Genomic DNA, 24,809 nt, shown 5'->3' with positions numbered 1-24,809 from the left:
CCTGAAAATCCGATCAACTCCTGCAAAAACAAGCCACGTTTTTGCAGGCTGATCCCATGTTGCACTCATATAATGTACTCGTACTCCACTGTCAACAACTAATGACAAGGAAGACGGAGAATGATTTGGCTCTTCCAAACATCCCGCTGAGCCCTGAGATCAGTGCTACAGGTGAAAAGGTTTAGTAATGACCCTGAGTCATGGGAATGGCTGGCGGGGACTTAACTGGTATGAAGTTATGGCTGTTAACATGCAAGCTCCGACAGGATGTGGAGAGATGAGGCTGAGTCCTGACGGCCGGCACAGGCAGAGCTCCAAATGTTTGGTGTTTTTAGAGGCCGAGCAGCACTACCCTTGTATTTGTCAATGTTGTTCTTCTTCTTAAACATAAATTTACCAAACTTAACACAGTCCTATGATAAACTTCCTCAACGAGCAATGTGTGCTGATAGTCCTGATAGACCGCTGAGTGTTTTCTACTTTAAAACACACATAAAGGATCAATTCAATGTGCTGCGACTTCACAACTTTCACCAAAATGCATCCAAAGAAGGCGCAAATGATCAGACGCTTTATGACAGCAGGAGTCTTGAAGTCAATGATTCTGTTTTTCACACGAAACATTGAAACTTATTGAATTCTGTTATCTTTTGCTCCGTTGATACCTACAGTATCTTGCTATTATGCATCTTCAGACTTTCCTCCAAAATCTATCAAGACAGTTTGATCATAAATTGGTCCAACCGTGGATCAACATGTTATATTAACTGAACAAAGACAACAAAATCTTGCTTAATAAATCTCCAAGAGGCTTGTCTCATTGGATGCTTTGGATATAGGCCAGATGGGGCTATAGATATTCGAGCTAAATATATTTATGACTGTGATGGATTTTGACAAAGATGGCTTGACTTTTCCTGGCTTAACTTGTTATTTCATGTCTTTTTTAATATATTATAGTTATGTATCTTGTATTCTGTATGGATGCTCATTGTCGGCTGTAAACTTGGTTGACTGTGCTTCTCTCTGTCTTGGCCAGGAAAACCTTTGGAAAAGAGATTTTTAATCTCAACCACTTTTCTCCTGGTTACATAAAAAAAGGTGATGATGATAGTAGATGCAGTCAGGTCAATATCTAAGAGGTCTTAAAGACTGTTTTTTTTTGTATTTTGTATTCCATCCTTGTGTAAACTCTGAAGATCAGGTGAAGTGTGTTTTTACAAAATAAAGACATTTAAGGTGCAGAAATAAATACCTCTTGATAATTGAATGTCTGAAACTAGTTTTAAGTCTGGCTTTAAATGCATGGATGATGTCTAAGTCAAAGCCATGAATGGTTTGCATTTGCAGGTAGATCAACAAGATCAGGACGCATGCTTGGTGGATGAGGCTGCGTGGATTAGAGATGATTTAAAAAATTATAATAATAATCATGGTGCTCCTTTGTTTGTTATTGTTTTTCTCATCTTGCACGTCTTTCAGTGACTGCCCCAAATGTTCTGCCATGCTACCCTCTGCCATGCAAGTGTGCAGTCTATTTAAAAATTCAAAAGCCTCGAGCTGTTGTCACACATACCCTAAAGTCCAGAAAATGTCATGACATTTTCGTGGTGGGCTTAAACGGCCAAAAATGTTAACTTAGACTTGATCCTGCAAGACACCTGGCATGATGTCCAGGAGAAGTCAGGTTAAGCCTAAGTGTGAAGCAGGACAAAATATTCAGGAAAATTCACTACGAATGAGGGTGATGATGTTTATGCAACCGGTTTAATCTTGGTGCACGTCATGAAGCTTCTTCGTACTCTTTTCTGCTCGCCAGCATGTTCTTTTCTACTCATTCACTGATTAACGTTTCCAATAACATGGAAGAACTTCACGCTGTGAGGGACGTGTGTGAACAAGCAACTCAGAAAGATTTCAGGGGCGGGCTGTCCTGAAGTTTACAAGAGTGGATATGTGAAAACACATGCAATCATGTCGATGTCCAACGACACAAGAAGGAGACTAAAACAGGTCATGAACTCCAGATGAGTATCTGTCATTGTCTCTGTACCCTCAACACCCTGCTGTTGTCTCTCTCACCACATGCTTTCTGACCAGCAGCAGAATCAGAGTGCAGGTCATTAGTCAACACGTGACCCTCTCTGTAGGGCGTCCCTTCATCAGGCCTTATGTCTCTATTTGTACGAGAGGGGAGCTTGTAGAGGGCTAACGGTCTAATGAGGAACAGCAGCAGACCTTCATGGACTGATGGATGTGGATGTTGGTTACAGAAGATCAAGAGAGACATGGAATGAAAAATGATAAGTTGAGATGAACAGATCAACTAACTTCAAACATGCAATGAGAGATTTAAGAGGTGATGTTAAGGGACTGTGTGGATGATGATGACTGAGAAATGTAAAAGAAGTTGGCTGAAAAGAGTTGTAACAGGGAACAAAACAAATAATTAAGAGATATGAGTGAATAAGCTCGAGGGCAGAATAAAAGGAATTCAACTTTGAAGTCTCTGTGATTACCCTTGTGTGAAAAATGTGGATTTAATCGAAAAATGTTCTTTAAAAATTTGCATTAACAAAACGTGCATTACAAGAACTGCTCTAACATCCTGCCCAATATGGCTTAAAGCAGATTTTAAAGCTGCAGGGAAGCTACTGCCCGTTGTTAAATGGTACCAACCAACTAGGGATGCACCGATGCATCGGCTCAACATCGGTCTCTGCCGATATCGGCCCTGCTGACGGCAATCAGCAAATAATGTGGCATGAACCAATGTCAGTAGCAGTTTTTGTTGTGCCGAATCAATTTAATGCTAACATCTAGTGCACCTCAAGTCCCAACATTCAGACTCAGACACAATGGAAAAAATATTTAGAGGTTCACATTTACCTCAGCAGAGTGGGGAGAAAATTGGAGATTAATGACAACAACTTCAAAGACAGTCAGATGTTAAACGACTGAACACTCCCTCCAGACTTACAAAATAGACCCAAGTGGTTCAGATCTATGTTGGTATGATTGTGGACAACTTTCATTCATGTGCTGTGGCACTGCCCTGCACTCAAGTGCTTTTGGATGGAAGTGTTTTATTTGACCTCAAAACTAAGGAATATAAATATTCTCCATGTCTGGTGGCTTGCATGGGGGAGCGGGCACAAACCAAAATGTTTGTCAAAAGAAACTTTTTGAGTCTTGATGATCAAAGACACCAAGTTTAAGATGGAACCCATTTGGGATCAGGGATAATGAGCAACCCTGTGTGTTTTCTATTCTGAAGCATGCATGCACCGTGTAAAGGACATTTAAACCTTATGATGATGACATGAATAATCATTTATGCGGTATTGCCTACACTGTGTTATGTTATGTGTTAATGTCTTGTTTTTTTGTAGTGGTCAATTTTATGTAAAAGTAAAAAGAAAAGAAAATTGACTTGTATTACTCTACATTACTATACAAAAAAGACACACACACACACACACACACACACACACACACACACACACACACACAATGTGAAATGTTGCCATGACAGAGAGAGACACTGATGGTGTTGTGTTGTTAAAAAGTCACCATTGTGTGTTTTTCAGAACGTGTGATGTGTTTAAGGGTGCAAAGTCAGCAGGCGAGTTAAAAGGTCTAAGCTTTTCAAAAAACAGGATATGTCTCTAGCAGCAACATTTACAGCAGAGCCAGAATACTATGAGTCAGTACAACAAGAGGAAAAGAGTGTCTGAAAATAATTGTACAATGTTGTGTAATTAAACACATTGAAAATGACTAAAACATTTTGAGACAAACCACATGGTTTGATGTTTCTGATGATAAAATGTGTTTCAATCCTTAAATAGTAATAAAAATATTAAAAGCAGAAACAGAAATCTTTGGAATAGATCACACCGAGTCTGGAAAACATTTCTCTGGATTTCATGGGGCCCTGGGGTGAGCTCGCTGGCAGAATAACAGAGACTCATCCCTGTTTTTCATCCTGTAGTTTGCAAACAGAGAGGCAGTGGCATCTCACACATACACTTTGATAGTGATCATGGCCTGGATCAGAGGAAACACAGATATGCTTCTTGTTGAAGACTTCAGAGGGCTTGTGGTAAAAACAGAGCGGGGTATCAGTTGCAGAGAGACGACTGATAGAGCCTCCATCCCTCCAATGTGTCGCACCCTGATGCCTTCATGTTAACCACCACAGGCTTTGGCACGAACCACCAGCCTCCTACACTTTCACTGAGCGCCACAGTCGACAAGTGGGTCACAGCCGTGTCAGTGTGTGTGCGACTGTAACCCACGAGCACGGCCTGACTGCCTCCCTCTGAACATCAAACAGCAGTGGGTCAGCTGAGTAAATAAGCAGCAGGCGTGGAGGGGGCTGTTATAAGAGAGCAGATTAATGGCAGAGTGTGGGTGAGAGGGTGAAAGGGCCCTGCGATGAGGTTGGTGGCCTCCACTCTGTCCCCGCTTTGATCCAGGCTCAGTATGACGACAACAGAAGGAGAGCACAGAGCTCTCCAAAGAGGGAGACCCTCAGAAGAGCCACACAAAGCTCCACTCACTCCCACCGCCGGGTTTTACAGAAAGGTAGAGGACGAGGATTATGTGATTTATTGGCTGATGGGAGTTCTGAAAAGGCTTTTAAGAAATGTTGCAGTGAGGGGGAAATATCACAGACGAGTTTTTGAAAGGGATCCTTTGTGGCGAAAGAATGGAGCCTCAATGCTTTTTGTGGCAAAGCTCAAGTAGTGAAGCCGCTTTAATAGGTCTGGCTACAAGGGACAAAAAAATGAGCTGTATCAGAGCTGCTGCAGAGAAAGATGGAAAGCAACAGCTGTAACATCTGTCTCAAGAGACACTCTGAGATTTACATTTAGTATCTGTACAAAAAGCCCGTACACATACTAGATTTGAAACACTGTGAAAAGGATAAAATAACCCAGCTGTCTAAAATTAATGTGGGCATGTAAGGTACGTAATCCCGTGGCCGAAGGCAAGCCTACCTGCAGGATAAAAACCCTCAAGTGTCACTGCCTCTGCTTCTACAACAGCACGGGAGACAGGACGCTTTTGAAGTGAATGTTTACAATAAACACAACAAACCCGGGATCGGCACTCAGTTTTCACAGCTGTGTGGCTGCCAATTCCAAAAATGTTAAATATGCTTTCTTGCTTTTTCTGTGGATCCCAGCTGAGGATATGACAGGAGGAGGAAACATAAACAAAGGGGTTTTGTCAGAGCGTTATCTGTAAGGGATATTGCTCCGTCTCAACTTTTCAGTAGAGCCGTCAAAACAGAAAGCGATAGCTTAAATAGCAGCCCAGAGGGTATAATTACACCTTACATTACTTTACATTACCATTAGATGCGGGGATTTAGGTGATAGAAGCTCTTGAAGCCTGTACAGTCTGCTGATGTTTATTATTCATGTGGAAATGTGTGGGCCTGTTACTGCTGATGACTGCAGATCTACTGCTCTGTGGAGTTAATGAAACGTTCTTTGAAAACATCTGAACACACCTCAGCTTTATTTTTTCAAAGCCTGAAATTTAACTAATTTTTATATAATCCTACGATAACATTTACTGACGCAACAGCACCGACTGCTACTGACAATAAGCCGTCCGTACTGTACAGAGATGGAGAGAAAATGTCTTTGGCCAAGACAAAAAAACAAGTCCCTTTGTCCGACACAAAGAATATTAAAGAGTTAGTTTCTAAATCTAAATGACCAACAGGGTTCCTCGTGCACAGCCTATACGTTCTCAGGTGCGCACGGTTGCAGGAACATACCATGAAGGATGAATCAAAACTCTGTGGCACACTGAAAATAACTTTATTTTAGTATAACTTTAGTATCTCAATATTTGGGAAAATGTGCTTAAATTTGGCAACTGCTAATGCTACTAGCTTGACATAAGGCTATGTTCAGGATATACAGAACATAAACAAGTACATCGTCCGGGGCTGTGGATCAGTTGGTAGAGTCGGTTGTCTCTTTAACCGTAAGGTCAGAGGTTCAGCTCCTGCAGCCACATATCCGATGTGTCCTTGGGCAAGACACTTAATCCCAGGTTGATTGGTGTATGGATGTGTATGAATGATATTAGTCACTTCTGATGGACACTTTACATTGCAACCTGAATGTGTAGGTGTGACCTGCGGTGTAAAAGCACTTTGAGTAGTCAGAAGACTAGAAAATAATTTTACAAGTTCGAGTCCATTTACCATTTACCATTTTACATTCGTCTAGAAAAAAGGAATCATAAAATGCTACTGTAGGTGTCTTGAGAAATAAGGATTTATTCCCTGGAATTCACCGGCCAGAGGCTTCAAATCTCAGGCAAATATCTCTCTGGTCTCCCTCATCCCTCTGCCTGCTGCACACCTGAGTGTTATTAGGTAGGGTAGGAGGAGGTGATTTAGAGCAGCAGTGTGTGCAGAGAGACAGTGTGCTCTCTGGCTCACACACACTCTGGGCAGCAATGCGGTGAGGAGCTTTTGTTCCCCATTTTACTTGTTTATCCCCAATCCATTTCTTTTCCCCATGTGTGTTTCGATTGCTGGGTTTTGTTATTTTGTTTGGGCTGGAGACCACCTGTAGTCCTATTTTCCGTCGTTCTGACAGGTTCATTTTTTTTAGGTAGTTTTATGGGGAGGTGCTGAGAGCGTTATCGATTGGAAAAAAATGCTGTTGATGGGTGACTGTGCTCACCCGCTCTGTGCAGGTCGCCGTCGTCCTCAGCTTCTCCTCGATCTCCTTCCCGATCTTCTGCACTGTCACTTGGGTCTGCTTGATGGCTCTCTGTGCTGTGTGAAGCCTGCAGGAGGAAACACAGAATATGTTTACATGTAGAGTTAATTACAGCTCGATTAGGCCATTTAACTGGACTACTGTTTTTGTCCCAATATACCGGGAGAGCATCGATTAAGTCTGACTCCACTACAGTAGGTGGTGATGTGTCCCCTATTCAGCCGGTAACTATTGGACATTCTTCCGGTTATTAACGTCACATACCAAATAATCAACGAACTGATGATGAAAACATGGACAATTTTACAGCTCCGTACATTTCCTACGTACTGTCACCATGTTGATACCGTCGTCTTGCGTTCTTCCCGGCTTTCTTCTACGCATTTATGCTGTTCAACTTCCAGGTCAAAGCCCGGCGCAGGAACCGTGGAGCATGCAGAGAACGCCTCGACCAGACGGATCCGATTGAGGTGTATGCAAGAGTAAATAGTTTCCAAATTGCATCATTATGGTGCGTTAGTCCGACTTTGAGAAATGCGACTTAATATAATTTGACTAACGTGTCTTCATGTATTTTAAAAGTCAAGTTTTAGTCACACTAACGCAGAAAATTTACTTTTTTTAACAACATGCAAATGTACTTAGAGTCACAATCCAGATCATTGTTTGAAACTACAAGAACAACTTTTATTTTGAAAAGGTGCCGTCAAGAGAGCACTAAATTGACTGTGTTATGACTGCATCAGTAAATGATTTTATTTAAGGTTGGATGATGACAGAGACTGATCATCCTTCTCCCCAGTGGTACAGTCATTGTGCAGTGTATTTGTTATCCCTCCTTGGTGCTTTTTTCTGATTTATGGGAGTTGATCTTAATTTTTTCCCGTCCAACTGCTGAGTCTCCTAAACTGGAACAGTTCATGAAGAGTTTTTACACTAGACAAAAGACAAAAACAATACTGAGAAGTTTCCCTAATGATAAAAGTCTATTGTCAATGAGCAAGTTCTTAAACACCGCAAGCCGCAAATAACACAACAAAAAGTCTAATCACTATTATTTTCTAATAAAGGAACCACAATGTGGGATCAAAGGTCGTGAGACGGACCTGAACGCATCAGTTCCAGAAAGCAAAGCAAACCATCAAAAAGCTAGACTAATTAATGACAACCACAAAGGAGCAGGCTTTTTTTCAAAATACAATGTCACTGTCACAACTGAAATAAGGCACAACACCATCATTACACCAATGACATGACAGCCTATAATTATCTCCATCAATCACTGGGTATTTAACTTCCCAGTCCACATTCTCCTCAGATCCAGAGCTCACAGAGAGACAGAAAAATCCCCTAAAGACAATCTGCTCTGAAAACCCAGAAACAGACGACAAACACACACGATGGGAATGAGTAACAGAGGGCAGACAAATAGGAGTTTACCGTCACACTGGTGTTAGATTATACACTTTTAAAAAATATTTTTAAGGTTTTTAGGCCTTTTCATTTAAATTATAAAGAGCAGAAACCGGAAGCCGAGTGTCAAACCCGGGCTTCCCTCCTCAGGGTCTGCGGCCTCTGTTGACTGTGCGTGCAAACTAACTTCTAGGCCAATCAGTGGCCATGGTTAATTACACTTCTAGCTAAATGTGTCCCTACCAATCCTATATATGATTACATTCATTTGCAATGAAAGATGTGTTGTTCAATAACTGATACTTTTCTCCCTCAGAGAAAGAATGATTCAACTGTAGGAGGCCCCCAAATAAAGATGTCATTATCTGTATTTGTTAAACGCTTCTTTGTCTTCTCACAGTAACACTGTGTCGGGACCACTCGAGTTACATCAGTTTTCCTGCAACACTGAAGCAGCAGTCTATTCTGGTTTTCTGTCCGTACATTTCAACTGTTGATTAGAGCGTCCAGCAGAAAAGGAGAAGTGAAACAGCATTTCCTTGAAATGTATAAAAAGTATTCAAGATGTTTTTTTCAAGTCAACAGTAATGCAACAAACGTTAGATAAACGTAAGCTGTGATTAATGTATTTATTTCTTATGTCTCTTTATTTGACATCAATACTGTGTATATACTAGTACAGGCACACACACAAAAAAAGATTCAGGACCCTGTTGCATGTGAGACTCAGCTTAGACTGGACCGGCCTGGTACAAGCTGCACTAATCAAACTCAGAGCGTATCTGCTGCCTAAGACATGGGGATAAAAACTTGTCTGATACACGTCTGGTCCAGACACGGTGTAACCCCGTGGTTTAGGTCATCTGGGTGAGGTGAATAGGGTTTCCCGAAGGTATGTGGCTTCTTTCAGTCTTCAAGAAATTGCCTCTTAAGAGGGTTTAGTGTAAGAGGCTCTTTCTAACAGGCTTCCAGCTTGGCGGGGTCATTTTACAAATCCTGGTGGGCTTCTTTTTTTTATGAAACTCACAAAGGTCCCCCCCTTGATGTTATTGCCTCTTTCTGGCACCCAACCTGGAAGAAAAAAAATGTATCTATGACAAGGAAAAAAGAGCTTTAGGGAGGAGTTCTTCCAGAAAATCATTTCATATCTTCTGCCCACATTTTAGATATGTCTGAGGTGACAGCGATAGCAGTTGGAGATCGTCTTTTAGGACATCAGGGCAAATCTGTTTTGACAGCTACATCTGTTTAGGTGATTGTGGTGGTAGAATCTGATATGGCAGTTTCCCCCAGGTGAGAAGAGTTATCTCCTCTCTGCTTTTCACGCATGTCTGCCCCTTATCATTGCCTGAGTCTTGGCCTAACGCCTGCCCATCAGCTCGATCGTACCTTACAGACCAGCAGGGGGCATAGGGGTGCTCACCCTGCACCCTTATTGTGTCAGCAGGTTTAATCCCTGGGCAACTGTCCAGAAAAAAGCCTTCTCACGAGCCATGACAGCTTTCCTTTTCAGAGGCATGAGCTTTAACTGACAACTGTGTGCCACAGGGGATTTGCAGGAAGTTATGACTGAGCGTGTGCACTCAACCCTTCATGCAGATAAACATCAGAAAAACAAAAACATTCCCTCCTTTGACCGCGGTACTAGATCCTGCCGGGGTGTCAGATGAAACTTGTTCTTTTGAAACTTCCAGATTTGTTGATTAACAGAGGAGATCTTAAATAGGGGCTTTTAGGTATCGAAAGAACACAAAGTTAAAAGTTAAGACTTAAAATCAAGCAAGCAAAAAAAAATGGTGAAACTTTAGACCTTCCAGTGCAGTTTGAGGGCAACAGACACGGCGGCTCCTCTGAACCCGGGTCTCCTGTTCCTTGTTCATTTACGTTTACTGATTATCTTGGAATAAATATTTGCCGAAGTTTACATGCTGTGTTTTGATCCAGCATCTGCATTTCTGAAATCAGTGTTGAGAAGGAAACAGCAGATGCAGATTTATTATTTGGCTCACAAAGATAAGCCAGAGAGAGATCTAGGGTGTAAGGAAAACACTCAAGAGAACGTTACTTTTCTTAAGGAAGAAATGCACTCCTTTGGTAAAGCTGTCCCTAGGCGACTCATTTTCCTGTGGATTGAACGGAAATAGTCTTCTAGACTCGCCCTCTATTCTATAGTTAAGAAAAAATTCAGAAAACAACTGAAATTGAACACAATTAACCTAACATAGATAGATATTGTCCAAAACCATACTGCATGTAACCTTTTTAACTGTAATTTAATCATTACGTTCTTCAAGGAGAAAATAAATGCTTATTTAAAATGCAGCTGAAATGTGCTTAACATTGCTGGTAAACAACCTTAAATTGGTTTGCCAAGTGGCTACCTGAAGTCTTGGCACCACCAGCCTTTGGTCTTTCTTGCAGGTTAACATCCACATGCTTGTTCTGAATGTGGTTACGCAATGTTCCAGTCGATATGCAAGTTAAACTTGACACGGGCAACAATCGACTTAATCTCCATTTTCTTGATTGCCAAACCGTGCTGCTCCTTTGAGGTGCACGGTGCTGGTTTACATCCGGGCAGAAGAGCAGGGAGAGCAGGTCCATTACCTTAAGATATAGCTCCATCTAGTGGCCGGTGTTTGCTTTACAGCTTTGACACAACATTTAACCAGCATTGAGGGCCTGAATTAATCAAATTCTTTTCTGTCAGCATTGAAGCATTAATCACGATGACTGATAAGGTACCAAATAAACACAATCATTTTTATTTATCACATTAATCGCATGTCATTTAGTCCCTTTTGACGCACCTTAGTTAAGCCACTGCAGAGTCTTCCTGCAGCAGCAGGGATGGAACATAACCACAGGGCTCTGCTTGTTTCACCTCAAATATAATAAAATACAAAAGCATAACAAACACTGTTCTGACAATCAAAATACTGGAATAAACAAAGGCAACAATGTTTAATAGTTTTGTCAGATATTCACACACATCCCTGGTCCCTGGTAAACCAATCTCTCAAGTGTACTGTAGGTATTGTAAACCTTTTGAAAACATTGTCGCCTGCTGTCCCCCAGCTGCTCATAACGTGCAAGTGTGCCCAATGCACTTGTCAAACAAACCTGGGTCAGAGGAAACAAGCCCAAGGACTAATGACTGCACTGAATTCATTTCCTTCAACCATATTTCAAACAGTACAGGGTGAACAGGGCGGCCAATTAAGCCTTTCAAAACACAACTCTGAGACTTTTTATGACATAATAAGTGAGGATAATGCTCCACTATCACACCTCTGCTGGGGACAAAACAGACAGAGCAGCCGCAGGAAGATAACAACAAACAACTCCTTGTACTTCTGTCTATATCTCATTGCTCAAGAATGTCAAAACACTAAACCACTCTCCATTCACCCCACTTCACCATTGTCTCCATCTCCATGGAATTAGAGATAAGGCTACTGGAGTTTCTTTAGCGAGCATACACGCCTCTACTCCTCCAGGATGATGTTTTCTTTTTGTGAGGTTGTGAGGAGATACTATAAGCCATGTTGACTTGAAAATACAGCAGAGAGGCAGGGAAGCCTTAGAGATGTGAACAAGAGTATTTTCTGGCTTTAAAATTGGCCATGCACTCTGCCTGCTCCCTTTCCTCGTCTTACTTCTTACTGATGCATTAGGGTCCATTATGCCAAAGAAAGAACAATGACGAGGTTTGCTAATAGTATTGTGTTATGCACAAAAACCTCAGACTGTATGAGACATGGACGTTGTCTCAGTGACGTCACTCATTGGTTTCTGAGGAGGCGTGATGAAGCTCAAAGATAGCTGTGGCCATGTTGGGAAACCTGTCGCCACCTAACTTTTGATCAATCTTGAAAGAGGCAAAGAGGTGGAGCTGAGGCGGGGCTTAAGCCTCCTGGTCTACAGCTTTAATGCACCAACCTGTCAGTCAACTCAGTCACGCTCCTGATTATGAAAATGATATGTTGTTTTTTTTTTTTTTTATCAAACGCCTTACAGTATGTACCAATGACGAAATGAGCAACTGACATGAAATTCCTTTTGAACCAGGCAGTACACATGTTTATTTCTGCTATAAAAATGTGTGACTTCATCATGGACCTAATGGGGATTCCTTAGTTTTTCTCAGCCAAGTGGACACTCAAGAACTGGCTTAATTTTTCAACACGAAGAGGTAGGGACATGACAAAAACCTCATATATATTTCTACATAAATATGTCTTTCTATCACACACAAGACAGTAAGCCATGCCCTCTGAGTTGATCAAGCCCTCTCTAGTCAAATCTTGTGTTTTCACTACACACACTGCGGTCCATCTCTGGTGCTAGTTACCTAGTAAACACAATAATGTCCAGTTACTAGAAACATCCACCACACAGTTAGTAGACCTCAGGGGCTTCCTGCAGGAAAGCATTATCACCTCCAAGGGGAGGGACCCCCAATAGAGCGCTACAATCACTGTGCACTGCTTCTGTTTACATACTGTTCATACGTGAATGCTGCATATAGAAACCTAAAAAAGAAAATCAGGAAACGGCGGCAACATGTGGCTCTGATCAGAAGGGGGGGGGGGGGATAGTTTTCCCTTTAAGCTCTAGGATACCGGTTTAATCTGTGTCAGAGTCCTGAACTGTGAAAGCTGTGCCCCAAGAATGATGTTCAGGACTTTGCTGTTGTGTTTTTTTTATGTATCCTCAGTTAAGTTTATTGTGCAAAATGTTAAGGTTAAGCCCCAAGGAAAGAGGTGAGGGGCCACTCAAGTACTCTCTCTTGAACACCACTTCAACGTGACATTCAACTGCTGGGTCCAAATTCAGGGGTAGCACTCTTGGAAGGGACCAGCCTTCATATCCTGCGTAGAAAACTCTTACTTACTAAGTGCAACTCCTGTCGCCTAGCAACTTCAACACCTGCATTGTACCTAGCTAACAAACCAACATCCTTTAACCTAACCTACTATTTAAAAGTTTCAATGCCCCCTTTGATTGTAACATTTGAATTGCTTTTCAACTGAGTGGAAACAAGTTAATAACTTTTAAAAGTGTAATCGTCAGCTGCCATCCTGTTTGAATTGGCTTGCATTTAAGCATGGGATATGTTGGGACATAAACGATGTATGCATTCTTTACAAACTGGGAAAAGTGGAACATATTTGCTGGTCACATTTTAAGGAGCCTTTGAAACAGGAAAGCCTTTGATGTGACGCTGGGACTTAATCAGTCTTCAAATGCACCATTCGAAGGATGCAGGCCTTGAATTTGGATGCAAAGTCTACAGACACGAGGCCAAAAACATGGCTTCAATCACTGATATCCAGCAAGAGCAATCTGGCACAATGATTATTTCCTAAAAGTTTCCCTCTTCTTTTACTGTTCGCACATTTAACCTTTCCCTGGCAGGGCAGGGGGACCTTAACGATGAGGATGAAGAGCCTCTGAACCTGCTTTAGTGTCTACAAAAGAAATAAAAACAACCATGAACAGCTGCTTCATCTTCTTCACCGTCTTCTTGGCTTCTTTCCACCCAGACTTTGGGCCTAGCTCTACGTGGGAAGTGGCTCAGCTTCTATCTGAGCCTGGAGGACCCAGGACTACTGATTGATGATGTGTGCTCCCTCTCTTCATCTCTCCATCTGAGAACTGATGTGTTTGCAAGGCCGCATCACCGTGTTCCTCACAGGCTGGCTGTCGTCAGCTGGCTGAAGAGCAGACTGTGAATCTGCTGACAAATTACCGTCATTTATCAAGAAGAGCGGCGCGTTCTGAGAAAAGTGGTTCTCATCCATTTCCATTAAAATTTTATGAAAGACGCTTTGGGCCAAGGCAGAGTGGGATTAAGTTGGGTGAGAACATATGATACTCTGGGTGTCCTCTGTGGACATTTATCAATCTTAATTGACTTTGACTCCAGATTCTTTGGAGGAGGAACAATTAAAATAAGACGACAAAAGTATAACACCACCAAGTCAATGCATTACGCTATTGCAGCTTCTAAAACATATGTAAAAAAAAAAAAGAAAGTATGAACACATGCAACCAAGTCATTGAGCCAACAACCAAAGCAGAGACTTCAGCACAAAGCTTGCCACCTGAGTGCTTCCAAAGCTTAATACACTTTCTTTTCTTTTCTTTTTTAAGCAGAGCTAAGCGGGTCAGAAACAGAGTGGGGGGTTGGAGGATAATCCCCGTTGGAGTGTACGGTATCTGATGAATCATTCTGCAGTACATAATCATAAACTATGTTCATATGAGTCCACTGAGCCAAGGAAAAACTCAGGGGTGACGCGGGTGAGGAGTGTGTGGGAAGAACGGGGATCAATGAAACTGTGTTAAAATCTCCAGAGTCCCACTGGCTGTGGATAGAAGATGAGGATGTGGAAGAAAGGCTTCTAAAATAGAGGAAGCAAACGCAGTGGTCATAAAAGTTATGATGCAAAGTGGGCTTTTTTCCCCTGGAAGCTGGTGAGGAGGACATGGAATCCCCTCGTATTAACGTAAACTGTGACCACATGTAGATGAGGGAGCGCTGTTAAAGTTAAGACTGCTTTGGACCACATTTTATTGACACACTGAAGCCCTGTGACGCATTTTTGTCCCCCTTTTTGAATCTCACAGTCAGAAAAAGTAAGTGGAAACCTCCGTAATAACAGGAGTCGTGTCTTCTTTTGGAAGTGTCTAACTTGGACCTTCCAAATGTGCATGCATTTAGTTCAAACCGGCTGCAATTAGGTTGTTATGGGATCAGGCAAAGGGTTTAAAGTGGGTTTCCCTCGAGGGAAGCCCTGATGATGCTTAGAGTAGTGTTTACATTCTACCACATTTAAATATAAATGTAAAACAGCAAGCCTGTGTTTGTAAACAGATGCCAGATCTGCCATGTGTTGTCTTGAGCTTTTAATTACTGTACCAGGGTACCCATCTGACTAACGACTGACTCAGCTAATCTCTGTCTCCGTCTTGTGGTATCAAACTGTATTGCAACCCTTTTTTAAGGCAACGTCACACTGCAAAATATCTAACCAAGTGTAGTCTTATAATGTCTGATCAACAATATCTCATTATCAGCCACATTCACCTGACAAGCCCAGATACAAAAAAAAATAAAACCTGAACTGCTTTTACTGAGTAATAATAGGTGGTTCAACAAGCAAAATGTACTGAAGATGATAAGATTTAAACTTTTATTTCAAGAAACATATCAAGCATTCTGTGCTGTCTGCACTGGCGGCCATTTTTCCTCACACTTTCACTATTCAGGCTTTATTAGCTGCTACTTTAATATCTTAAAATAATGTTTTTTATCTTGGCTCGGGTTAATGTGGCTTAAAGAGCAGTCGAACGTCACTTCCGGCTCGCCAGAGTGACCACGTCCCCGTTTGGGTGAAAACAAGCACTGAGAATGTATCGGCGGTAGATTAGAAAACACTGGTAACATTGCGGTTAAACGCGATTGCGAAGCTTTTTGAACTTCAAACTATTTTAAAAACACAATTTAGTATCGGGTTTTCATTTACAAAGGACAAAGGAGGGTAAAAGAAGAGCTCTGTGTATTTGGACTAGAGCTAGAGAGGATTAAAGGTCCCATATTATGCTTTTTCTGGTTTTATATGCTCTTTCGTGTGTTTTCCAAGTGTCCTGTGCATGTTTAGGCACATTTATGTGCAACAATTCAAAGTCCGCGGAAATGCGGCTTCTCCTACGTCCTCCTGTTAGCTGTAGCATTAGCTGCATGTAACGCTCGGTTCTAGCCCCCCTCGATAAAAATGTGTCAGTCCGACGTCATTGTCAGTGTGAGATCACTGATCTAAGCTCATTGGCTCGTTGTGGCAAGCCCTGCAGCTCATGTTGAAATTTCCGAGAAGCGTGCTGAGCAACTGACCAATAACGACAAAGCGGATCGGCAGACCAATCAGAGCAGACTTGGCCCACGTGGGGCTCTGCAGTGGGGGCTCAACAGAGTGTAGCTGACGGACTCAGAGCGGAGAGGGAGCAAGGAGGAGCAGTACATGAAAACAGACACTTTTTTCAAACTTTAGCTATTGTGAACGTACAAAAGTAGGTACATAGATTAAATATACAAACCCCAAAAAGGACATAATATGGGCTCTTTAATGTGGTAAATTGTGGGACCGCTGTCATGTTCCTGCTCTGTGACAGAAGAGAAGTCTGTAAACAGATTCTTCACACATTCATTCACTAACGTATTAACAACGTTTCAAATGTCACATCACATAATCATGTTGGTGAAAATGTCTCTAAACGAAGGAACACTACACCAAATCCTCTGACTGAAAAATAAATGTCAAAATAAAAAGTTTGCCAGCTCGATATAACACCTCGTCTCGCCCCAATCATCATTATTTACACTCACGTATGAATACAAAAGGTTTTAATATCATTCAGGTGGCTTTACATGTTATTCTTTTCTAAATCAGCTGATAACTCAGAGTTTATGTCCCCTTTTCTCTAAAATAAACGTCTATAACCACTCCATTGCAGCTATGAACACTGTTAGAAACTATTACAAATAAATATTATTTAAAAATAAAGATCCCTCTCTGGTAACATGGTTAATAATTACTCATCAGGTCAGTATGACTCCTCTGATGACTCGTTTGAGCAGTTTGACAGACAGAGATTGAACAGACACTCACCTACATGGTATGATGCCGATCTCTGTTCAGAAATGTCATATTTTAAATGTTTACATTACTGGTCATCAGATTTAGGCTCATACTTGCCGTTTTAAAGTATGGTTTTCATTTTTTAAGACTTTAAATCGGTGAAGACCCCAACTTGTCCATTAACCACCATTCATTCACAGGGAATGATTTCATCCAGAAAGGGGCGGGGCCGGCATCGTTTGGGCAAAGTACCCGGATGGGTTGCTCTCATGAATTAGCGGTCTTTGCCAGGTGACGTATTGCCTTCCCTAACCGCAATGCATTGTGGTTACAAGCGCCATGTTAGCGGATATAGCTCTTTGTTTACATGCCGAGTTGATCAGAAGTCACGTCTGCACACACGTCTTGCTTTGCTTCCCTTTTTTTTGTTGGTAAAATGGTTCGCTCATGCTGCGTGAATAATTGCCATAGTAAGTCCCACGACTTGAATTGTAAAAAACTCAACAACCAGTTACGGTTTTTTAGGTTTCCCTTATGGAAAAAGCGCTTTGGGACACAAGCAGAGGATATATCCAAGAGGAGGCGGATGGCCTGGGTTAAAGCGGTGAACCGGAAATCCATCACCTTCGCCAGTGTATCTAAGTACATGCTTGTTTGCTCTCGACACTTTCATAAGGGTAAGTGAAATCTCTTTTGTTGTGTTTATTATGATGTTAAATTATCATCATATACGATATCGTATGAGCGAATGCTAAGGCTAAGTCATGTTTTGTTTAGCCAGGCTGGTCGACAGCAGATTTCAGAAACGACTTGATCCGGTCTAAGATCTTAATAACAAGGAATCGTCATGTGCTGTATTTCTAAAAAAAAAAAAAAAAAAAAAAACTGTGTGTCATTACAGGCGAACCTGCTTATGAAATGAGGGAGACTGATCCAGACTGGGCACCATCTCTACATATGGGCCACACAGACAGTACGCAGAGATACGGCCGGCAAACAGCTGATATGGATGTCAATCAGGCTGAAGAAAACCATCAGTATCCCAATGAGGGGGAAGCAAATGAAGCTGGAAGAAGGGATCCACTACAGACTGAGAACTTGGCTCAGGCGTCCACAGAAAGTGTCCAAGAGGGCACCGAAGATGGCGACCCTGGAGAAAGTGGCCAGGAAAACACTGAGGAAGGAACCCACAACACCAGCCGGGAGGTGGCAGATTTTCAATGTAATCTGAACCTGAATGTACGACCAGAAAATATACGAATTGTAAAATTTGAGTTTTATTAATCACAACGTTCGGGTGAATTTTAAGATGCATTCTTCGAGACGGACTGTTTAAATCATAACTTTCACAAAAAGATTAATTTGTGTTTACAGGCTTTGTGAGTTCATGAAAGCCAGCGAAGCTTTGCTGATACTGGTTCAAAATGTTGGCTCTCCTATGGCACCACCTGCTGGAGTGAAAATGCCCAAGACAAACATGCTACACAAAAGACATCAGGCAATCTAATGATCTATTTGATCAATGATGCAAATAAGAGAAGAATAGATCTATTAGGAGACACACTGGTTGTAGGTTGAAATAAGACAAAAAGGCTTTTTGTATGTGGTTAAAAACTTTTGCACAAGACAGAAAAAGCTTCATAGAAAGTTCAGATGAGAGGAAATCTGAGTCCTATTAATTTAAATACTACAATGAAGTGTTGTAGTACTCGAACCGGTCTCAAGACCACTTTTTGAAGGTCTTGTTCTTGTCTCTGAATCGAAAGCATTTTAACTCGGCCTTGTCCCGGTCTCAGACTGGGCAGACTCTGGATTTGAAATCAAGACCACCACTGAAAGGCTTTTTTTTTCCAAGTCATTGCTGTGATTAGAAGAAAAATGCCAGTTTCACTGACATTTATGGTCTTGTCTCAGTCCTGTCTTGGTCTTGGTCTTGACTCGGTCTTGATCCATAAATGTCCTGGTCTTGTCTCGGTCTCGCCCTGCCTTGGTCTTGACTCTCTCTAAATGTCTTGGTCTTATCTCGGTCTCTGAGCACCCTGGTCTCGGTTATGTGGTCTTGACACACTATCAGATGTTAAAGATTCTTACCTGAGCAAAGAGAAAACACTGTAGGAGTTCCTGACTGAACTCTGGTCGACCTGGAGCAGACTGTTTTTCTTCCGCTCCGACTGATCCTGAAACAGCCACATGTCAGTGTTGAATATGAGGCTAATGAGATTAACAATGGATAGCTCATAATGATGCAGATGCTCTGAAAGATTGACCACAGGCCGTACCTTATGATCAAAGTCAGCTGCATAGTAGCCATCATTCAAACCAAAGATGATCTCATTTGGGTTTCTGGATCGAATCTGTGGACAAAGCGAGGCAGCAGAGAATCATTGCAGAGAACAAAGGACAGCGGGAATCTGGATGTGCATGAGACGCTGCTATCTGTTTATGAGCTTTGAAAATGGTCTCACTGTGAAGGAATGGCAATAACCCTGACTTCTTCTACAGCATTCACATTTTCATGGACTTGTTTCTCAGAACAGGGCTTCAATGTGCAGAATTTAGGCTTAAAGGAGATAATTAATCCTTTAAACACTCACATGCAGAAAGAATTAAAAGTCAAAATCACATGTTCATTCTTCACACTGCAGACTGTTAGGATGGTTTTAATGTTTGTAACTGATGGTTCACATCTCTGAATCAGTGCAATGTGTGTGCTCTCATTATAACATCATCAACCTGGTATGCTGCATCGCTACGTGATTGCTTATAACTGCCATTTATTTCAAATGTGAGGAAATAGACTAGAAAAATAAACCTTGTAATGAATTGAGTGTCTGTTTCTGTTGACCAGAATATCAGTTTGCTGGACTGTAATTCAAAGTTTCTTTAATCATTGATAAAAGTGTTTTTTCACAAGTAGATGAAAGTCTAAAATGATAACAAAAGACGTTCTCATTATTAAGTCTTTAAACTGATTAAACAAAAAGTAATAAATCCAGAGACACAGCCTTTCTTTCTTAATCTGAAGAAAGGCTGTGAATCTTTACGCTTAAGAAGGAACCAATAAATGTTGTTGAGAAAATGAACAACCAACTTTGTGAATGATAGGTTCATTGTTTGCATCAAATGTCAACCACAAATATCAATCCAATATATTTATAAATCCCTGCTGGTGTAATATTTTTAATGATTGAATTTTCCAAGCGGATAAAGTTACTCAAACTTTTTGTTGATGCAAAACACAAAAATGGAATTAAAAAGATGAATGAAAGATGCAATCATCATGCTCCCTCGTTAGGTTCCAAGATCAGCTGCAGTGTTAAGTCAGACATTTGAATAAATGCTTTCAAAGTAAAAGCATGAAAATGATTTTTGATGAGAATTAGGCACATTGATGATCTCGACTGAACCCTCGTGGTCATTCAGTGGGCATTTTTTCAGCATGGATGCTAACTTCGGGGTTTTGTGCAGTATGGTTTGGATGCATCTTTTCAGGTAAATAGTTGTATTTTAACACCCCTGACGTTTTATTTACTGAGCCATCGTGCAGATCACATCTGAGTTGGAGTGTCAATAACATGAGGCGGGCTAATGATGCCACTTCCACACAGAATGAATCAAACGAAGGAGGAACAAATATCTTCCTACTGAACAGTAGGTCCTAACAGGATACAGCACGGAGAGAAGGGACCGTCTACTGTCAGGTTGTGGAGGCACTTTGGAAGCACCAAGCCTTTAAGTTTTTAAGTAAACTTAAAGGAAGTGCCTTTAAGTGCAGTACTTATCAAGGCCAGTAGGGGGAGACTCCAGTGGTTGAAAGAGAAGTTGGTCAACTACATCCTTCTCTGTTTATTTATTACCTAGGTAATCATTTTTCCTGTGACTTTATTTTCTCAATCAATAGTTTAAAGTCTCTTTCAATATATAACGATGTTCAGTTTCTAAATGATGGTCCCATTTAGAGTAAACAAATGGTAAAACATTGATGTCTAAGGCTGTGAATACCTGGGAATGATGCCAGACAGATCCCACAAACAAAAAGGGAACATCAAGGGGGCTATGTTCATTCTTCTTCAATAAAGACTTTGTTTTAAACAGACTCAGTGGATTATTCTCATTTTCATGTGTGGTTGCTGACCTGCTGTCCTGTGTATCTGAGGCCATCCAGATTGACCCTCCATTCTATGAGGAGCTGGTACTGTTCCTCCTGTCCTCCCCAGATCCTCACCACGAAGCAAGACACAGAGGTATCCAGGAGGTCCGGCAGCATGCCGAAGTCCAGACTCCGCCAGGTTGGATTCTGACACACAACACAAATAAGGATTAGCCAGCACTTAGGGGGGATAACCAGTGTAAGAGAACATGAATACCTGACAGCACAATAAATAAATCATTCCATTTACTCAACGTTAAAAGGAACTGAACCTTCTGTTAACTTAGTCATTCATTTAAAATAGGGACAGTGCACATTAGTGAACATAAACATGTTAATAGGCCATACTGCAGTCACAGGCTTATTTTCCATCTGTAGTCCTTTGGCAGGTTGGTGGTTCATATGTATAGAAAATGACATATAACCACAATGACAAGTAAAAACCAAAACCACAAACAGTGGCCAAGCAACAACATTCACTGTACTTTAGTTAACATGGACACACTCAATAATACAAGCCTAAAAAGTGTCTGTGTGATGTTGTTTAAAACAAACCAGGATCAAGTGACCTTCCGAGTTAAAGTGCTTAAAGTGCTGCTACGGGAGGTAAAGTGCCGGAGTAGTAAAGTGCAAAAGTGCTGGAGTATTGCAATTTGCTTGATTATGAGGTACTGGTGTAAATGGCACATTTGCCCGAGACGAGCCTGTAACTTTAAAGTACTTAAGTAATTGCACATAGCTATATTGCTCTGACTTAGCAGAATGTGTATGTACTAGGGATGTAAAGATGAATCGCGAGACAGTTAAAATCGATTCAAAGGCGTCAAGGTTCACATCGGTACTCTGAGAAAATAAATCGCATGCTTTACTTTTACATTTTTAGACAGCAGAGGACGCTATCTATTTATGCTTCACTGGCGTTAGCAGCTGTAGAGCAGAGAAGGTTAGCAGCTGCAGAGTAAGATTTTGAATTTGAGGACACACCACCGTCTTTTAAATCCGAGGTGTGGAAGCATTTCTTCCCAAAGACAGAAAATGAAAGAGGAGAGAAGATAACAGACGAGACACAAACTTTGTGCAAATATTTAAAGACAGGGAACTACACAAATAGCACGGCCAACATGATGCAGCATTTAATCTACACCACAAGGAGAAGATACAATCACCTCCCCTCGCTGAGAGAAAAAAAACATTAAAAAAGCGAAACCGCACTGACAAGCGGGTTTGCAAAAATTAAATGTATCTTTTTCAGTCATCTCAAAATCTCTCAAATAAATGGTGAGAAAATTGTATCGTGAACTCAATATCATGAATCGTATCGTGAGTTGAGTGAATCGTTACATCCCTAGTATGTACATACCGTTGCACAGGGTTAGCATACATAGATGTGTTTAGTTACTCAGTATTGCAAAGGGGTTAGATACACAGTTGTGTGCATGAATAATTAGAAATAGATGGTTAGACATGGTCACAGGTCTGGTTGTTTATGAAAATATAAGTGTGCAGGTGTTTTTTGTGTGCATGCTTTCAAATAAAATATGTCATAAGTGATCTCTTTCCATCAAATATAATTTAATCATCCTGCTCTACATTCACCTTAAGGTTTGATCCCTGCTACAGTTTGTTCTTGGTCTCCAGACTGTCAGCACTGAGAGTGAGGGCTACTTCTACAAAGCCATTTACATCATTCTATTACACACCACTTCCCTGGATCAGAGAGAAAAATCTCTTGCTCTGCAGGTCACACTCAAGGACAGGCAGGGAGGGAATGTCAAAAGCAGAAGTACACTCCAGCAGGGGGTGTAGTAAGAGCCAGTAGCGGAAGCAAAGGCGTAAAACAGAATCAAAACATTTCCCTAGAAAAATGATGACAGGATGGAGAAAGAAACTAGAGAACAAATGTCAGCAAAAGGATTTTCAATTCAACAGGAGAAAGTCAGGTAGAGTAAATGACAGGAGTCATGACTCCTGCAGAGCATTATGGAGTCTGTCTGCCCAGGGTACAGCGTGCAGTGTGCCTGGAAAGCAGCTTAGGTCAGCTCATGACTTGGCAGAGAGCCTGACAGTAATGGCTTGCTATCCTTGGCTGCTTCGGTAGCTTTGTGCTGAGCTGCATAAGCCCCGCTAACAAGAGAAGCAGCAGCCTAAGAGTCACCTAGTCATGTTCTCCAGAGACGTTTACAACACAGAGTGATGCTGACAAAGCAAGAGAGAAAGAATCATTTCTCCTTAAAGCTGATGCAAGTCTGATTTTCATTCAAGGAAGCACTTTTTTACTGTACCCTCAATGTGTGAAAACCAGTTTAAGAAAGGTCATAGTGCAACGGCAATTCCAGATGTGGCCAGATGTGTTAAAGAAAGAAGATATGCAGCAGGTATAAATGCCAGGTTTTGGCATCAATAACATACAGGAAGCTTGTGTTCCTTCAGTACAATGCTGCTCATATTGCCAAGTGTATCAACACACTGCATCAACAGGGTGCAGGTAAACATCCTGAACCTTTCCCTGGAAGCAGGCATGAAGAATTTAAAGGTACAAACAAGTATACTCACCAGAGAGTCCCGTATGACTTCACTCTTGTAAAAATCTAAAAAGACATCAAAGAAGGCTGATTAGAGAAAGCAGAAAACACTTGTGCATAAATAACCAAATGACTTGAATCTACTATTAAATACAATTCATAAAGTAATATGAGCTTGGCTTTATTTCTGAATTTGATAGACAACAGACAAGACTTTTACAGATATTTGATGTATGTACTAGTGTTTATAACTATTGAAATCCAGGACAAGACTGTGTCCTACACAGAATCAGTCTGATTTAAATCAAAGCTTTAAACTTAAACTCTGCACAGGAAATTGAAAAAAAATTTTGGTCTGCATGCTGAAAGATAGTTTGGGCTATAGTCAGGCGTGCTTTTGTAGGTCATAGAGGCATCACACTTATATAGAGACTGTTTTATAACCAGTGAAGAACCCCCCCTAAAAGTAGGTTAAAGTGTCATTGCATAAGTCTGTGTGCAATGATGCAGCTAAAAAAACTAAAGTGCAGATATTTATCTAACACAAGTGCAACTCGACTCATGTTTCACATCTTTGACTTTTTGAGGTGCACACTAGTAGTGATAGTGTTAATAAACTCTTTAAGCTGCCCTGCATGCTCGAAGAACACAACAAAACTTTATTATCTCTGCCACACATTTTCAGAAGCATCTGAACAGAAGATTGAGACACCAGATTGGTCAACAGTTTGATGTCCATGCTGTTACTTCAGAATGTGAACTGTGAAGACATTATCAGCTTGTGGACAGGATTAGGAGTTTGAAAACCCTATGTATAGTGTGCAAAATGATTTCAAAAGCAAATATTTATTTCTCCTGGATTGTTCTGTGAGAGACAATCTGCCTCCATGACTCAACCATTCTACCAACTACTGCCTCCTTCCAATAGTAGGCGCTATGATTTGTTCAGGCCCAGGCTGTCATCAATCATGTAAAATCTGAGTAAGTGTGCGGGCATATCTTCTTCTTCTCTCTGCTGTTTTTGTAACGCCCTGCACCTATCTGTGATGTGCGTTTAACGAGCCCTTTAAATAAGGGACAAAACACAAATGTTTTGGAGCATTAAATTAGACACTTTAATGTTTCTGCTGGACTATTGCGCCACACAGACAAAGTACATGTTGTCCCATTCTGTTGAACTAGTTTCTGTTGTTTCTCTGTCATCTCAGACTGCAGCAGTAAGCATTTTGTCTACAGCAGCACCTTCAGGCTAACAGGAAGCTGCCATCTTTGGAGTAGTTATGTGCTAATCGTCAGGGTGAAGAGTAAAAAGGATACTTAA

General features: G+C 41.2%; 1 protein-coding gene and 1 long non-coding RNA gene across 2 annotated transcripts in view; one reads left to right on the top strand and one right to left on the bottom strand.

Moving 5' to 3' along the window:
• uvrag (UV radiation resistance associated gene) overlaps nucleotides 1-24,809 on the bottom strand; it is a 118,700-nt gene that overhangs the window by 86,651 nt on the left and 7,240 nt on the right. The window contains exons 3-7 of the mRNA XM_020631199.3: nucleotides 23,520-23,554; nucleotides 20,952-21,113; nucleotides 19,096-19,170; nucleotides 18,908-18,993; nucleotides 6,720-6,825 (exon numbers count right to left, since the gene is read on the bottom strand). Coding sequence (XP_020486855.1) covers nucleotides 6,720-6,825; nucleotides 18,908-18,993; nucleotides 19,096-19,170; nucleotides 20,952-21,113; nucleotides 23,520-23,554 — 464 coding nt within the window. The remainder of the gene's footprint in view (nucleotides 1-6,719; nucleotides 6,826-18,907; nucleotides 18,994-19,095; nucleotides 19,171-20,951; nucleotides 21,114-23,519; nucleotides 23,555-24,809) is intronic.
• LOC109982118 (uncharacterized) lies at nucleotides 17,147-19,639 on the top strand. Its single transcript, XR_003808490.2, has 2 exons — nucleotides 17,147-17,493; nucleotides 17,718-19,639. It is a non-coding gene; the product is annotated as an uncharacterized lncRNA (long non-coding RNA).

This window comes from Labrus bergylta, chromosome 14 (genome assembly GCF_963930695.1).
Source record: "Labrus bergylta chromosome 14, fLabBer1.1, whole genome shotgun sequence".
Lineage (NCBI taxonomy): Eukaryota > Metazoa > Chordata > Actinopteri > Labriformes > Labridae > Labrus > Labrus bergylta.
This window is presented reverse-complemented; position numbering and strand designations above follow the sequence as displayed.